This window comes from Acanthaster planci, linkage group LG21 (genome assembly GCF_054643075.1).
Source record: "Acanthaster planci isolate LZ-2023a linkage group LG21, COTS_SCS, whole genome shotgun sequence".
In the NCBI taxonomy this organism is placed as follows: Eukaryota; Metazoa; Echinodermata; class Asteroidea; order Valvatida; family Acanthasteridae; genus Acanthaster; species Acanthaster planci.
Genome location: NC_141797.1, coordinates 8,130,981 through 8,149,012, shown reverse-complemented (window position 1 = coordinate 8,149,012; position 18,032 = coordinate 8,130,981). Strand labels below are relative to the sequence as shown.

General features: G+C 43.7%; 1 protein-coding gene across 1 annotated transcript; it reads right to left on the bottom strand.

Annotated features, from left to right (window-relative positions):
• Positions 1–648: 648 nt before the first annotated feature.
• Positions 649–16,639, bottom strand: LOC110984023 (adapter molecule Crk-like). The gene is made up of 7 exons (XM_022243808.2): positions 16,363–16,639; positions 14,574–14,693; positions 12,478–12,631; positions 11,237–11,407; positions 9,998–10,126; positions 9,250–9,435; positions 649–8,199 (listed from the first exon to the last, which is right to left on the bottom strand). The coding sequence occupies exons 1-7, from the start codon at positions 16,383–16,385 to the stop codon at positions 8,020–8,022; spliced, it is 963 nt and encodes a 320-aa protein (XP_022099500.1). The 5' UTR covers positions 16,386–16,639; the 3' UTR covers positions 649–8,019.
• Between the last annotated feature and the right edge of the window lie 1,393 nt (positions 16,640–18,032).

The window sequence follows — 18,032 nt, the reverse complement described above, 5'->3', positions numbered from 1 at the left end:
ACACGTTAGGGGCGCATCGCTACCAGCTATGAACCGAGCCTGGCTTTTTTAAACCGATGAGAGGGTGCTGCTGCTCAAGGCGGTTGAGAAAACTCACTCTTTCAGCCCTGAGATTTGCCAGAACGGGAGAAATGGCATTCTTATCGCAGTTTTTTTAATGACTCAATTTGAGGTCGCCAATTAAGTTGGGAAAGAAATTCCAACTAACGCGTCTTCCTGAAATGACATAACAGCAACAGCACCCTCATTTATCAGAAACATGAAATCTTTTGCAAGAATGTGAACATTCCATGATCCACCCCCAAAAGGGAATGTCAAGTTCTGTACATGCATGTGGTTTCAAGCACCGTTTACAAAACCAAAATCAGTATGTCTGGCCAATGGAAGGCGCACCTACCATTATTGGTTTGTACACTGTCCGTGAATGCCTGCGCCTCACTGGACAGCAGACGCTTGCTTCTGTTAAGATTTGGCGTATTTTATTGTGTAGTGGATAAACTTTAAATATTCCAGCAGCGTCAAAAATGCATGGAAGCTTCTTCCACTTTTCCACATTCTTCAATCACCTCTCCAACTTTTCCCACCTCATTTAAAGTAAGAAATGACCGACTCACACACACACAAAGAGAAATAAGAGATTCAAGGGTATTTCAAAGATGCATAAAGATTTGTTTTTATATACACGTGTTAATTAATATCATACAATGTACATGGTTTATAAAAGAAAAATGCTTTTCATACAATACAATCAGTTTCAGGCAAAGAACGTTTGGTTTTCCCCATTTTACAAAGGAAGCAAGGTTTGCTCACAAGGAAGTAACTATGTCAAAAGGCAGTTTATTTATGCACCCTCCTCCAACACAGGAAAGGGAAACAGCAGCTAGTCTGGTCAACACTGAGATAAAGTTTCAAAGAACACAACATACCACGCAGCTGTATTCATCAAGTGACCAGATCGATATGAAGTTCATTTCTTGCACCTGTATTGTGCATAAATCCTCTGGGGGACAACACTCCCCCCCCCCCCAAAAAAAACTGTCTGCCTCTTAGAGCATCTCGAAAGCATAACACATCGAAATCAGTTTGTCAAATGGTAAACAGAGAACATTTCTTCGGGCAGACACCGCATCTGTATTTAGTTTGCATGTAACCGGCCACCAGCTAAGTTGTCATCGGATTTTATACTGCTTGCAATTGGCTCAGTCAATTCCTCGGAGTACAACCCATGTACAGCAGTCTGTCATAAATGCGAGTTATTGCCACTTTTAAAACTTCCTAACTGCTCATCTATCCCTTCACAAAATCAAACACCCCTCAAATCTTGGCCATGCCCAAAATAGGCCATTTAACTGTCTGAGACTGCAATCCAGCCATTCCACAGTACAGCTGTCTCTATAAAATCACCATGTGCTGTGACATATCACCAGGCCACCAAGTTCAACGATAAATAATGAAACCAAACTTCTGAGTCTCTGAACATAAGACATTAATTACACACATGAAAATGTCGAACAGTAATTTAAACTCTCAAAAATTTCCATTTCTTTGGTCACTCTGCTGAAGTTATTCTTCTTCCAGAAAGTTTCCAATCTTAACCAGAAATGAACCAGTGTACTGAAACTGTTCAATAAGGAGCTAAAGATTTCATCAAATTTTATAGTGTGACCCACGACAAAGTTTTAATTACACTTAAAACAAGAAAGATTGCCCATCACAACCCCAATGTCTTGTGATGTGAATTCTGCTAAGCAACTTCTTTTGCCATCTCAGAACCATTTAACAGAAAACAAAACTCATACAACGGAGAGTGGAGGTCTACAGTCTCTAACGAGGCTTGAGCAGTAACTTTTAACTACATGTACATCAAATGTTTACTCACCAAGCACCCCCCCCGGGCCGGTTCATACTTAACGTGAAAGCGAACAACGCAAAATTGTGACAGATCAAATACTTGTGCAGCAACTTTTGCAAAAGTTGAAGACATTTTAACTTCATGTTCACCTGAAGTATGAACCAGTCAGCCTTGACACTTTTGCATTTAATATTTGCCTTTAATTTCAGCCCTCCTTAATTCAGAGGGTCATTGGTAGCATTTACATAAATACATGCAACGCTTGTGTACATTTTAAAAACATGTAAGTTCAACAGAGGGAAAAGGTAAACTGGAATTGTACAATGAAGTCACAACAATGAATCACATATGTACCACTATTTAAAATTATTGCATGGATTTTTAGTTCGGGCTGTCAGGCACATTCAAATATACAAGCAGCACAGAATGGAATTGCTTTTTCCCCTTTTGTACTTGATTTACCTACAATCAACCAGTGTTCAATCTATAAGTGTTAAGGTTAAGCCGACCTGTGAACCAAAATGTTAACTAAGAGAAGTTACTTTTCATGCAATCAGCATTTTTCGTACAGCACACGGCAGAGTTTTTTTTAAAAACTTGTTTGGCTTCGTCATTTTTTCCCCAGAACTTGTTTTAAAAAATACAAGTACACTGAATCAACATTACTGTTTTTAGAACGCAACTGGGAAGCTGAAAATTAACAACGGACACAACAGGCAAGTGCAGCAGTGACGGATTTTTTGTAATCAACGGACCATACCTCAACTCACACAAAATGCTTTGATTCTACCCTCATTCCACGTCACAGGACAAACCTGTGTAGGTTCTCTCTTTGCCAGTTTTGCCCCCAGTAGGTATGTTGATGACACCAGCCTGCTGCGGCATAATCGCGCAGACTTCACGGAAATAATTCTACACACTCTGACGGGAGGGACAGGACGGTGTGCCCAACCACAGGTCAGACTGTAGTTGGATGAGACTGCTTGACCTTACAATTACTGACAGACTTCGGAGGAGGAACAGGCTGCTCTTTGTTTTTACATGCACACGAGATCGCTGCGACACGGGACAGTCCCTTCCTGTATGCTGCCCCTATAGGAGGGTACACATCAACGCATCCTGGCCCCATTATGTCCTAAGTCTAGGAGTATGCCGAGTTTCAATTCAATACACAAGTTCGTCTTTGACTGTTGCCGCATTGGGATCCGTGACAAAGGTTCACCGACCCTCTTCCTAGGTGAGAGTCCATTCTTGAAGTGCGAAAAGATACATGTAAAACTTACTTTTGTCATGTTCCCCCTTTTTACACAATCATCTCCTACAGTACTACAGACAGGGGATGCTACTTTTTAAACTAACGATTAGGAAAGTGAATGTTGTTGAATATTAAGATGAATATCTCCAATTTTATATTCTTGGAAACTTACTTTTTGTAGAAAAAATAATGTCAAATATACAAGTACAAGGAACACCATCAAAATTGTACAGCAAAGTCAGCTGTACACAGATATATCATATACCGTCAAAGAAGCAATTGGACCTATGTTTCCCAAGGGTTCTTACATGTACATGTGCATTTCAGCACGTCCAAGCACATGGTTAATTTATGCCAGACGCCTGTCAAGATTTAAACACTTCCAGTTTGTCCCTCTTGGGACATCCCAAGGGCAGACCAAACAGTGCCTCTTTTAGTCCACTGGCATTTCAGACTGCCAACAATGTGTGACACATGACACACTACTGCGCTTATGTGCAGCGGCCACGTTCTTTAAGTCTTCCAACTACTCAGTAAATTATGCATCGAGGTTGAGCAATATTGTGAATCAAAACATTTCCAATTCCCCCTCCCCCCGCCACGTGAAGTAAAAATATCCACGCACACAACTTGCAGTCACCAAGTTTGGAGCTAATGGGTCCCTCTCTGCTACGTTCCCGCGTTGATGGTTGTTTACAAAGACCTCGGCACAGAAACCCAACATTCAGATGAAACTTTGACCTCTGGGCCCAGAACATTTTTGAACAACAGAAGTGTTTAAGCTCCGACTAGTGGGATCATCTCAATTAGCCTTTTAGAAGTGTGGCGGACACAATAGGAGGGGCTCTGTTTGAAGAGGCAAACTTGGAGCAAACACAAAAGATTCTACCCAAACCAAACAGCCCCCGTCCTATTGTGTCTGCCATACCTCTAAAAGGCTAATGAGCTTTGCATTGTAGTTCTAGGTATGCCGAACCTGTCAATGCATATACGTGTATGTGCAATCTGAGCAGTCAACAAGTCTCTATCAACTGGGATTGTCACAAACGAGAACTCCCGCATAAAAGTATTGTCAATCTGACAAAGTGTGCTTTCGTTATTGTTCAAATAAACAAAACGGTGCAAGGATAACATGAGTTGAACGCAAGTGGGGGGAACAAAACTGAATAATACAATGTGGGATTTCAAATGAGCCTGGACGTTGGGAAAAATAATGGGATTATTCACAGATATGCCGTTGGAAAGGTTAAGAGTAAAATCACTTGAAATTACCCATATTCCTCAGAAGAATTTTTTTTTTTTTACCCTTTGCCCATATTGGTGCCATATGTATACCCGTACATGTGGGGGTGAGATTGACCAATGATAAAAATAGCTGAAAACAGCTGAAAAAGCATAAAGAAGCTGAACTGTGAAAATCTCATATACTTTTGTACAGAGCCAGTGAGGAAAAAAAGCTGAAATCCAACACAAGAAAAGCTGAGAAATCTCACTCCTGATGTGCATCATCCAGCCGAACGGAATTTTGATTAATTTTTTCCAATGCATCTTTAAATCTGTGGGTTAGACACACCTAAGAATATCAGTTATCAATTGATCAATACATGGAACTTTGCCACTGTAGGTTCTGAAGAAGTGTTATTTCTATATAGCCGTTGTGGTGTCTGTAAAGTAAATGTAAGATTTCAGGAGTGGAATTTTTCAAGTTGAACCAGTGGAGTAAAATTTTATGACAATTAGGGAAAATAAATCAACTAAAAAAGTCTGAATAAAGTCAAGGTCCCCTCCATTGTGTCTACGCAATTCGTCGTGTGCCCGGCAGCAGGTCATAAGCGCGCTTACGCCCTTTTGCCTGGAAGCATGATCACAGTAGAAAAAGTTTTCCCAGTAAAAGGCCTGAGAAACACTCTCTCCATCTCTCTTAAATTTATTACAAAATCAACACAGGCTGTGCAAAAAAGCAACCTTTGAACAACTTGGGAAATCGTTTTGGAACTATTTGCAAAGAAATCTTTATATTTCATCAAAATAAAACAGTTGCATACATACATCCTTTTGCCGGGAAAATTTTTTTGGCGGCGATTATGCTTCCCGGCAAAAGGTCGTAAGCACTTACGACCTTCCTCCGGGCACAAGACGACATGCACATGTACAATCGAAAGTATAACACATCCTGTACCGGGATGTTGTCTGCAGTGTAGCCGAGTCAAGGTATTATTTAAGAACTTATTTCGCATATGATGTGGTTCAGCATTACTGAAGAGTTAGATCCCATTCCCCGTATTTCCATCTGCAAAGAAAGAAGCTGTTGCAGGTTGTCAATATTCTGAAGTCCAGGTGCCCTACTTTGTTAATATCCTTCGAATAACGTCACATTATTGACCAGAATACCATCTCAAACTGTTTGCGGTAGTAACTATTCCCTCCCCCTACGTACTTTTACGTTTCATTAATTAGTTCTCTTTTTTTAACACTATTTTTCTGATTGTTAAGTAAAGCAACGAGCAGATTATATCAGCCAGACAGCCTGTTTGGGGAACATGGGCAAATGTATTTAGTTTACTGATGATATCGCCCGATTGAAAAAACTAAACGAGTTCCTCCTCGTAAATGTCGAGTTCCTCCTTGGGGATCATGTGGCCGAAGTGGCAAATGTAATGTACCCCAAATTTCCCAGTCATGTGTGACTTTACACTTAGTACCAAGTCAGCAGCAATATCAGAATTCCTGTACGTCTGTGTCAAACATTGATTTGACAGTCATTTGAAACAGTCAAACCACCCGCTGTCTCTTCGTTGCGAGCGCAGGAGGTATGTCTCATCAGAGCTGACACCCTTTGGAACACCTCTGAGGTGCAAGTGCAGATTGAGAGGGGGGAAACCCCCCAAAACACTACAGGCAAAATACAGAAGTTTGATGTGCGCCACGGCTGCATTGCCATGTAAGTTACAGGTGGGATATCACACACTCACTTTGTCAAGCTAACCTCTACAAGGCATGGGGAAGAAAAATGGATTCTTACAGGTATCTACGTTACATGTTCAATAAATATATTTTTTTCTCTTAACATCACCCATAACTTATTCAATCGAGTGGCGGGCTAACCATGCACATGAATGCGTCTACAGACTGACTACTTTAAACACTTCTTTTCATTTAGAGAGCTTTCCTAAACCTGCAATTAAAAAAACACAATCATTTTTACTGTTGCAACTGCCAGGTAACAGCACATTTCGTTGTTTTGTCTTTGTTTTTATTCTATTTCTTTGGCGCGAGCCACTCTCTCCATTTTACGCAAAAGTTACTGATTTTACAGGCCTTCCGAAAACCCCCCTCGGGTCATTCTATAAATTTGGGGTCCCATTTTTTTCCCGTCCCTGTTACATCTGCATATGTTTTCTGGTTTAGAACTCATTGTTTAATTTCCAAGACTGAATAAGTACTGCAAATTACCTGCCAAACAAACAAAAAACAGTTTAAAGTCAATATCAGTGATCCATCCCTTGTCAAACATGTCGGATGGTATACACGTCAGAGGTAACAGGGACGGAAATATGTCATACTTTGGACCCCAAATATGTAGAATGACCCTCTTGCTGGTTTTGTCGAGGGGAAAAATAAAAAGAAGAGAAAATACTACTTCCAGCATTAATTGTCGCAAAGCTAAATGAACCGTGCATTTTATTCTTGGTCCTAGGGACCTTCCTGAATCCTCCACAAAATCCTCCCCTACTGCGCAGGAAACCAACGGGCAGGTTCTTTGTACCGCTACTGCAAGCTTCAAAGGTCAGCAAGGCCCGGGTGCAGGACCACTCGGCTTACCTCTGAATCCGCCTTCCCGATCCTACAAAAATCTCCGGGTGAATTTTGAGGAATTTTTGGAAGGGGTCGGGGCTCATGATCGACCTTTCTGCAGTAGTCGTGACATCACTGCCCCACTACTTTCATTCCATGCCCAAAGCAAGAGGGAACTGGATTAATGAGGCCTGAGCAGGACCAAGAGAGGGCGCAATTTTTCCAGCAATGGAAGCTCCTTTTGTGGGAACACACCTCGCTAGTTTACAAACAACTACGGTCATGTCCCTACCAGCAATATGAGCTCTCCCGGTCTCCCGCCAGGGGGTGCTTTTACACAAGGCGGACACACTTTAAATCGTTTGCATAATTTGGTGCCCAGAGCCATGTTTCAAGACCTTTCTCACGAGGACGAGGATCAGGATTAGAAAGGAACTGCTGATGAGCTGCAGTAGCATACAATTCTCACTTCGGCCCTACTCTTGACTCACAAGTGTACCTGTCAAACGCAGTGATTGAAAATCTACATTGTACTTACAACCGGACCCAAACCAAAAAGAGGTAAGGGTTGGCCGACTTTCTCACTACAAATTGAGCTGTTTCTCCTACTCGCCTTTCGTTGTTTTTCGCCAGATGCACACAAGGCAAATCGGGACTCCTCGCCGGTGGGTGGCGCTCGGTTGGCAAGTCGGGCCGTCCGAAATAAATGGTCGCGACGATCAGAAATCCGGACAGCGTACAATCCAGCCGTGTTTTCCCCCGCAGCCCCTTGGGTCACCCTCTCAGAGCCGAAGCGTCCTCAAGTAGACATCTTCACATACCCTCAAACTGCATCCTCAGCATCTGGTTCCTCTCATGCACAGTACTAAATCGTGTCATCTATTGCAGGATTTTTTTTGGGGGGGGGAATGCGAAGACACCACTAAACCACTTGTTTTCTGTGGAGCACCGGCATGCCAGTCTATGCACATAAATTTTATACACATCCACAGTGGTCAGACGTAGCTACGTACGGTACAGTTTCCAGCAAGTCTTAAAACCGGGTGGTAGTGTCCAACACCGAGTCTTTCTTCTCCGTGGCCGATACGTATATTTCTTGCAGGGTTTTATCCCGCCATTACGCACTGGCGTTGGCATTGGCACCGGCGGCTTTCCTTCGCTTCTCCATGAGTTCCTCGTAGGAGCTTTGGTCTAGTAACCGGACCCTGGTGAAAGGGAAGAAGCCCTGTTTGCCGTTCACCTCGCCCTTCCAGTTGCCGCTGACATTCCTCTCCAGCACTTTGATGATACTGCCAACCTAGCAAAGGAGGGGGAGGGACATATAAGGTTGGCGACCCATTCCATAAAAGAACAACGCGAATAAAAGATGGTGTGTGAACTTTAACAGCAAAATGCAAAACTGCGGAAATATCGCCGTGCCACTGAAAAGACTGGTCCCAACTGTGGTTCAGAGATCCACAGAACTACTGTTGTTACAAACTGAAGGTAACAATTTCGTTTCATTAAAAGGTGGGGACAATTTCCTTCCAACGTTCAGAACAATGTGCTACTTCCTATGTACGAAAAAAAGAGCCTTGTTTTCCGTACATGGTCAACTGGGATTGCGTCCAATGCCATTTGTTAAGTGTTTTTTATATTTTAAGGGTACACTGAACCTCACAAAATCTAACAGGTGCATGTACTTGTCTATGTACTTGTACGTGCAGGTTACTGTACCAAACCTGATTAACTCCAACAGAAAGAGCCCGTTGGAGTTTGAATGATATGGTATGGATGGGTCTATGCAGCATAGGATGACTTGCACTGAACAGTATCAAACCTGACAAAATCAAGCATAGTCCAACAATTGGTACTGCAAGCCAGACACTACACACAACGACCTGTGTGTGTCCCGACTCACACAGAATCCAACACCATCTCCCTGGGCCTTTCATCCCAAGTCCCACAAAATTCAACAAGTTCATCAGGTACGGTACCACACCTGCCAAATCCCTCACAAAACCTGCTGTCGGAGTGTGGCAGGTTTGAGGTAGTTAGGGTTAGGGATACCCGGTATAGACATGACATGGGTGACCGGTTCCAAGCATACCCATAAACGCACACCCCAAGACCAATGCTCCTTTCCCCCTCCCCCTTCAATCTCTTCAGATACTAACACACAAAACGTCTCCAAATGCTGTCAGAAGCACAGCGTGTTCCGTCAAAACCGGACTTGACAGTGATCTCTAGCCCTGAAATATTTCATCTGTATCGCTACAAATTTCAAAGCAATTTGGCCGAAGACTGTTCGGTTTCAAACAAATTATTAAAATGTGCGCAACCGTGCACCACACGAGCAACCCCCTACCTCTAGTTTGAGTTGTGTGGGATCGTACGCAGACGGGATCCTGCCCTGCTCTACGATGGCGTACTGCACGGTGTTGGGATTAATCAAGCTCAGCTGCCGATACTGGTCGTTGTTGGTGGTCGTTTTCGAGTCCTCGCCTGTCGACTGCCGCCCGTCGCCCGCTCCTCTGTTTTCAAGTTCATTCACCTGTAGGATGTGGATTACAGCAAAAAATTTGGTACGGGACCTCCATGCAGGCGTGGCAGACTGGCTGACTTGGCCAGACCAGTCCGGAAAGGAAAGATCTAGTGCACAGGGATCCGCTCCCTTTGAACAGTGGTTCACATACAAGAATAAGCTACATCCGAATTTCTTGGCTGCAGCGTGAAATTACCCAGGCATCTATGGCAGCAGCCACTTCAATAAGAAGCCCCAGCGAAGTAATTCAGATACGACTGTATTTTCATCTTGGCAAACAAGGGTAAAAAACAGGTCAAACCAGAGCGAAAGACAGGATTAATCTTTTGAAAATCCTTTGGCTAATACGAAATCTGCAAGACTGCCAGAGGGAATCAAGGACAGATTACATGGGAAAAAACAATTAAAGCCATGTCCGAACGTCCTGGCTACCACAAAGAAAACATGCAGCTATGGAAGCCTCCCGGCTAGTGGCTTGCTGCATTTTCCATTAGTGCGTGTGTTATTTTAAGCTGCAGCCATGTAACTCGTTCACAGGCTTGTGCAGGAGTCACTGAAGTAGCATCCTCACCGGCTTGATGTAGTTGGCCGGCACCAGACCTTCACGTCCCGAGTTATTTCTGGCCAGCCACCACTGGTCCTCGTCCTTGCGGATTATGGTGAGGATGTCGCCTTTGCAAAATGACAGGTCTTCATCATCCTGTGCACAGTGGAGAGAACAGCAGACCATAGACAGTGATCATGATGGTGCCATGTTTGTCTAGTTCCCTGTTGACCCACTGGCAACAGTATTACAACATTACATATAGATGAAAGGGAACAGACCTTTATCATATGGTGCCATGTTTGTTTTGTTCCCTGTTGGCCTACTGGCAATGATATTACAACTTTACATATAGATGAAAGGGAACTGACTTTTTTCCTTCCAGCCTCCGTTTGGTTACATTGGTTAGAATGGAGAAAAGCAAAATGACTGCCCCATGATAGAGGCCTGTAGCATATGGATGTATGACATCCAATTTTCCTGGTATAGAGGCTTTAAATGATAGCCATCTTGCAAGGCAGTTCTTTTTTTCCATGGGGAAATCTCCTTTGTATAAACCCTACGAAACAAAAGCACTGGCCTGCAAGATGGCAGCCATGCAAACCCTCTATAGCGCACCGAAGTGTGACATCATTTTCAACCAGGAAGTATAGTGCAAACCACCGGAGTACGCACACGTGTTGGTTTATGCGTCAGTTCTTACACTAATGCCTTTTACACACACGATTGTATGCGCGCCATATTCACTTCGGTACTCTATACTTTATGAAAGTAACCAAGCAGATATAGGCAACGCAGAGGCGCACGCTGGGAAAGTGCTGCCAAACACCAAATGTGACCTGTCATCTCAAAGTGAGCTCGAAGTCGGAATTTTGAAAAATTGAGATATTGGTATTTTTGTAATTCAGCAGAGAGAGAGAGAGAGCTTTCCAATGGTGTGCACTTGGAACACTTGGGGTCAAAGTATAAGGTGACGGTGTGCATTATTCTGGCAGATTTGTGTCTGTTTCCCACACAGTTTCAACACTTCCGACCAGGTACGAATAATGCTATTGTCAAAATTGCCCAGTCACATGTTTAAATTTATGATACCTGCAAAAAAGTTGGAATTAAACAGGAGTCGGGTTACTCTTTCCAAATATTACGAAACCCCAAAACTGACCTCCACTTCAATATATGACTTTCAACCGTCAAGATAGGAAGGAGCGGAATGCGACTTCCCGCTCATTCTGTTGTGATGGGTCACGGATGGGAGCGCCCACCTACCGTTTGTGTGAAATTGTACTGCGCCTTGCAGACCAGGCCCAAGCCGGCCGACTTGTTCATCGGCGGTAGGGGTGGAGGGATCTGTGAATTGTGGGCGGGTCCGCACGCGTTTTGGGCGACCGGTGCCCCCAGCAGGTCGGGCACATCTCGCTGGGTCGGATGCCTCTGGCACTGGAGAGAAGAGGAAACGGCAAACCAGGATGCAACTTGGGCTTCTGAACACTTAATTAACCCTAACTGCCCAAGGGTTGCTGGCCCTAACCTTCCCCATTCACACCAAGTTTAACACCCATATAAGACTTTAAGCACAGAGGCTGTTGGACTTTGTTTTTCTGAGGAATGCCAAACCCAATGCAAAAGCCAGCTGTTATGGGCCTACCAGACCTATCCCCACAGAATGAAACACTTTACTACTGTTTAATTCTGTGTGGTTGGGGAAGGTTAGGGTTAAGAAGTATTTGGGTCAGGGTGAAAGATCTTTGTTTCTCCTCATGCCACTTGTGAATGAGGTTCCCTGCCTCGTTTCTGCCTCAACCACTGGTCGTCTTTGTGGTTGGGGAAGGTTAGGGTTAAAGCTACTATGGGTAACTACTGAGAGGGACATCTTGCCACCTGCTGGAATCAGAACGCTTCAAAAACCGATTAATCCAGCGGTGGCGAATGAATTATTCTGGTTGAAGGAAAAGAGATGTAAAGACAAAAAGATATGGAGTTATGAACCCTTGCGATCAACAAAATGTGGATCTCATAAAGATTTGAACAAGATTGTCTGGAAACTGGGGCAGGGTGAACACAACGATTCAGGGGTACGATGGGGGCGGGATGAATATCCATGAAATAATCACCAGATGTTCTGAGGGCCTAACAGCCGTGGTGTTTGCCTACAGGCACCCCTTAAATACCTGTTTCTCATGTTCTGTATCAACTTTTAAAGAACACCTCAGGGGTCGATCAAAAGGTAGGCTGGGGGGAGGGGGTCAATGCCAGCTGCACACCTTCAGAATTTTGAAAAATGTCAAGTTGTTTCTCATTTCCTGCTGTTAGTGCTGTAGCCCAACCGCCAAACTGTACCAAAATTCATCAAACATGGCACTTTTGAACCGAACCAAACGGGTCAATTCGGATGTTCGGCTTTAATGCGGCAGGGCATTGACAGCACATGGTGTGCACGCACGGACACTTGACAGAAAACGTGAATAAAAACATCCTGACAAATCTCACCCCTGGACAAACGAACTTACAGGTTCGGTGAGAGTGGTTGTGTCTAGGAAGTGCAGCTTGTAGAACTCCAGCACCTCGGGCAGGCTGGAGAACGACTGGTCGCCGATGACATACTTGTTGACTACTGTGTGCTGAGGTGATTGAATGATGTAGTGGGACACCTTGCAGTTCTCGCTGGAGAAAAATTACAGCGTTAAAAAAAAATTGGCTACCCAAAAAGAGTCCTGTACTAGTGATGTGTACATAAATATCCTGCCATTTGAAACCGTACCGTACCGATTCAGGAAATTCAAAGTGCATGCTGGCAGGATTGAAATCAGGCGTGATCACACCAATAACTAATAACGAATCGCTACCGAGGGAAGCAGCTGGTATGGCTGAGAAGAGGGAAGTCACACTGAATTGCATTATACACCACACACTGACAGATCGAAGCACCATGAAAGGCGTCTTGGACCCAAGACTAGGGTATCCCTAAGAAAAGTCTCTTGATTGTTGTTGCTAGTCTGGTGCCTACTGTATACCTGAAAATCTGATGACACATACAGCATATAGAAAAACACAGGCATCGGAATAAGAGTCTGGGAAGCAGACTTCACCCCACATGTTGTGCGCTCAGTACGAATACGTCTCGTAACTGACGGTGAGTGTACATGTATGTCACGTACGAGTGTACATTTCATGTACTGTGCATGTTCATGGCCACGTGTAAGCACACTTTACCCGCTGCTCCTCTCTAATGTCGACTGTCAGCGCTTGAAGAATCTATGAATTGGAAACCACTGGTGAAATACCTGTTCACCTACATCGGTAGCTATCATACAATCAAGTCATCCGGATGGACATCAGTACAGTTTGGCTTCAGAGAGTACGTCCCACTGAGAATTTGTACAAACATGGGATTAAACGCCAAAGCGCAGCTTTTTTGTTGGGGAATTACAAGCACTCACACTTGTACTTAAAGATACAAGTACTCGTCCTTTTGGCAAAGTCCTCAGACTTTTATGTACTTGGACATCTAAGTACTCGGCAGTACCTCTGTCCTTGGGAATAAGTACTCGACTACAACACTGCTTATTTTCATTGACTAACAGTGCATTTTATAACCTGGACTTGTCAGTGAGAGTTGCGGACGTTTGCATAAACAATTTCCTTAAACTATTAGAAAGTTCTGCGGTCGTGATTAATGTTTTGACTGTAAACTGTGGGTCAAACAAAGGAACTTTTTATGGTTGAGTCAAAGGCAGGAACCACACATTTGAAAAAGGGAAGTTTGCTTTTGATATTTAAGAAAACAGAGGGAAACCATGACAATAATTTCTGGGGAAGTCCCCAAGTTGCCCACATGAGGAAGTGAGAAAATATTAAATCTGTGAAAAGAAACACGTTTCCAAAAAAAATCCAAATTTTGTCCTGACACTGTGCATCAAAACATCACCCTTCAATGCTTTTTGTTTTCTTTTTCTTTTTTTTTGTTGGAGGAGCCTTTCTCATTTCAGCCACTAAACGCCAACTAGCTTCTGTGCGACTATTCACATGTGCTACAAGTTGCAGATATGACAGAAAGAGGCTTTTTTGTGTGTGTTGGGGAAATCAGATAAAATTGGAGCCGTTGATGAATCACGGGCCGAGGGAAATCGACACTGCACTGAGACTGTTGCAGACCTGCCAACCTGTCGTACTCCTTCCTGAGGTCACGCAACACCACACAATAGATTAAAAGGTATTTAAATGAGCGATCAGTTCATTTAAAGGTTTAATCTATTATGTAGTGATGCCTGACCTCAGGAAGGAGCATGACAGGTTGGAAAGCCTGCTGTTACGCAGATTGATATGGCACGTTAGCGGAATGTTGAAAGCATGCAACACAACACAGCTGTGCTTCTTTGAGGTGTTTACCAAATGACCCAAAGAGTGACTTCAGCATAGGAGGGTTAATTAAAGACCCCCCTATAACTACTGCAGTCCCCATTCCTCTACTGCCATGGTTTGGGTCCAGGAAAAACGTACGTCACTAGCAGCTTCTCAACGGATCACAGAATCCACCTCTGCGCCGAAGTTTTTGGGGGGAAAGGGGGAGGGGAGACACACAGGGGGGTCTGTCAATTTGTCCTACCTGACACAGAGCACGTAATCCCCGATGCTGGTGCCGCTGTCTCGGACAAGGTACGTGCCAGCTTTTGTGTTGTGGAGGAAGCTGTCGGCTTCACTTCGGCTCAGACGTCCGAAGTACCAACTGCGAAAGTCAAAAGAGCCGATTCAAATCATTGTAAGCATTGGTCTTTTGCAGTCTGACTGTTGGACTCAATTGGTAGACGCCTGCTGTCAGTTATCAATGCCGGATGAAATCTTTGACTTTGCATGTACATGTATGTGTCCTTTTCCATTTCGTCCAACATTTGGTGACGGACAGCACGAGAACTGACAGGATTCATGATGAATCAAAAAGCACAGTGCGATCAAGTGATTAGTTCCACTGACTATCCCCAAGACAGAAGATTTCAGCTAAGACTGAAATAGCTACTTGACCCTTCCCAGCAAAGGTTAAATCTGCGTGTCCTCTCCCAGGAAAAAAATTTCTAAGCTGACACCCGTTGGTGCTATCTGAAACCGTATCGACAAACAAAACAAACTGAAAGCTGCACATATGCTCATTATATGATCGCCTTGGCATTCTTCAAAATTGTGTGGTGTCTCATCACCGCAGCAAACTTGACGGAGTAAAGGGAGATTTTTAATTCAAGCAAATTTTTTTCGGGAGTTGAAGGTAATACATGCGTAGGCTAGTTGGATGGGATGTTGTGAGATAAACATTCTTAAAAAGCGACCAATCCAACAGTCATGACGGTAGCAACATCTCTAACTTTTAGTAATGCAACTATGCTCTGTCTCTGAAATCTAGGAAGAGTGGAGACAATGGACAACACTTTTATTTGTAGGTTAAACTTCTTGGAACCAATATATGATACAAAAATTATGTGTTCAATGAGTATACATCTACAGTACCTCATTGGCAAATACACGAGTCTCACGTGATTTGGAATTTAGCTCATTTTTTAATAGGTCTGCACAATACTCCAAATTGTTACAGAGGCCAATAGCAACAAAGCTGAAGTTTTGTACACTGTACGGAGGGCAGGAGGTGGCAAGGTCCGCCTAGTCTTTGTAACTCAAATTACAAAACTTCATAAGTTAAATGAGTAAGCCTAGTCCCAGGCCTTAAGTGAGAATAAAGTTTAACATGAACAGAGATTATCTTCAATTATTTCCAGTCCAACCAAAATCTATTTTGGAAAACAAAAATGGACTAACTTCATAAATGACAAACATTACAGCAGAAGTGACATCACTCTTTTTCATTGCAACAACCAAACGATTAAAAATGTCACTGATGATTTACATTTCAGACCATGGTCATAATATTACTGTCTTGGTACCACCAGCTTAGGCTTGAAAATGGCATGAACCATGGCATTCTATGCCAATGGTCACTAAAATAGTAAAAAGGAGATTTGTGACAAGCATGACCAAATAACGGAGGAGGGAGTAGGCCTAGGCCTAACTAGGATAGGAATGCAGGGCCACGAGCGAATAAGTCCAAACCGAGCACCGAGTGGCCCTGTATTATTTCACTCAGCCTAGTTTTTACCAGTATACTGAAATGGTCGCATGAATGGAGAAGTTTAAAGGCCGGCTATGACATCAAACTGAATTTCCCCGAGCCACACGAATCCAAACATAGTCTGAAGTTCTGAACCAAGGCTTCACACACATCACACCACCATGACCACGTCAACAACTTGTACATCATCGCATACGGAACATGCACAGCATGTACAGTACATGATGTATATACGTAGGCTGGCCTAGGCATCTACTGTACTGGAATGGGCCCAGCAACTTACGTCGGATCAAGATGGCAGGCCATATTTCCCGTGGACCCGGTCTCGTTTGCTACCTTGAAACTCCACTTTTCCTCTGTCAATCTCGCCTTACAGCTCCCCCAGCATACAGCAAAAGAGTTGGTCCGTCTTCCAATGAGCTCAGTCCCGGTGACAACTCAACAGTACCCTCACAGGGAAGGGCTGCTTCTGAAGAAACAGGCTCACTTTTCGCCCCAATGCAGAAATCAGGAAGTGGGACAAGCACTGACTCGGTCGAGAAAATGGCGGAGATGACGGGTTTCAAGAAAGTTCGACAGGGACGAAAATAGCTGAAACGTTGCATAAACTAGCCCTTCAAGTCGCGTACTTATTTGTTTTTAGCAACCAGACAAGTCCTTCATAAAAAGTGAGTTTATTCAAGAGGTCCCGCATACTTGTGAGTAAACTTAAAATATCAAATAAAGTGATGTTAGTTTCCTCGAGAAATATCCATTACAAAGTACAAACTCAGCCCTCGGTTTGAAATATACTAAGAGAACGACTGGTAGTCAAGTTGAACTCCAAACGATTACTGGTACATGGCAGACGGAACTCGGACGCAGTCCTCTCGTGGTACACCCTACACGGACGTGTACTTCCCCTGGAAGCTTGGAGTTCCCACTTTACTTCTGGATTACACTGCCTTCTGCAGAGTTCGAACTTCCCAAGGGATGAAAAGGTCTGGGGAGACGGTGTCGTTATCCAGTTGCTAAACAACGATCGGTGTTGTGACAAATAGCTAAAACATGAACTTGACCGTCAGACAATGTGGTCAACACAGCTGATCCGGCGACCTCCATGGTTGGAATGACCAGATGACGGAATCTCGAACTGAGAAGATGGGCCTAACAGTGGTGTAACTACAAACAAGCGTGGAGGAATAGAAAGAAGAAAATCGCATATCCAGTAGATGTGCCCCCATTCCTTTTTGAAATCTTGAAATCTGCCCGAGCAAACGTAGTGCCCCTATGCGACAAGTGTCCCTTGCTCATACGGGGGTTGGACATGGGCAGGAGCAGGCATCCGGGGTGATGATGTCCACCTCTTCCAATCTCAAGACAAAGGGATCACCCAACTTACTGAGATCGGAGTAGAACTAGAAGGCCCTATTCCCTTTTCTGAGCTTAGAAAAAGCCAAAGGCATTGAAATTATTGGTATGCGATGAAGTAGGCTGCAGTACAAGATCGCAGGTCCAAAATAAAGGAGCAGAGCAGACTCGCAGAGACATTAAGAATACTGAGAGGATTCCTTAGGTAACCTTAGGCCTATTTGGACACTAGGTCAGTTAAAAGAGCACTGCACATATACTTGCTCGTGGGGTGTCACAGAAATTTCTCAACCATTTTTGATCAGTTTGAAATTGTCGATCCTCTAAAGCTCCCGCCATAAGCAATGAACGTATAATCCGCTTACACGTGTACAAGTTGCACTATCAAGAAGGCCGCGCGTCAGCTCGAGTAATCCACATCCCACGCCGACAGCTGCCTGGTATTATTCACAATATGCTTAAACTCTGGTCACTTTAGTTGACAAAACCGAAGTAGGCCTACTTGGTTTTTTTTTTTTTTTTTGCAGATGTACGTGGGTAGGCCTACTTCTGTGACTTATTAAAATCTAGTCAAGTTGACAAATTTGGATCAAAACAGTGCAG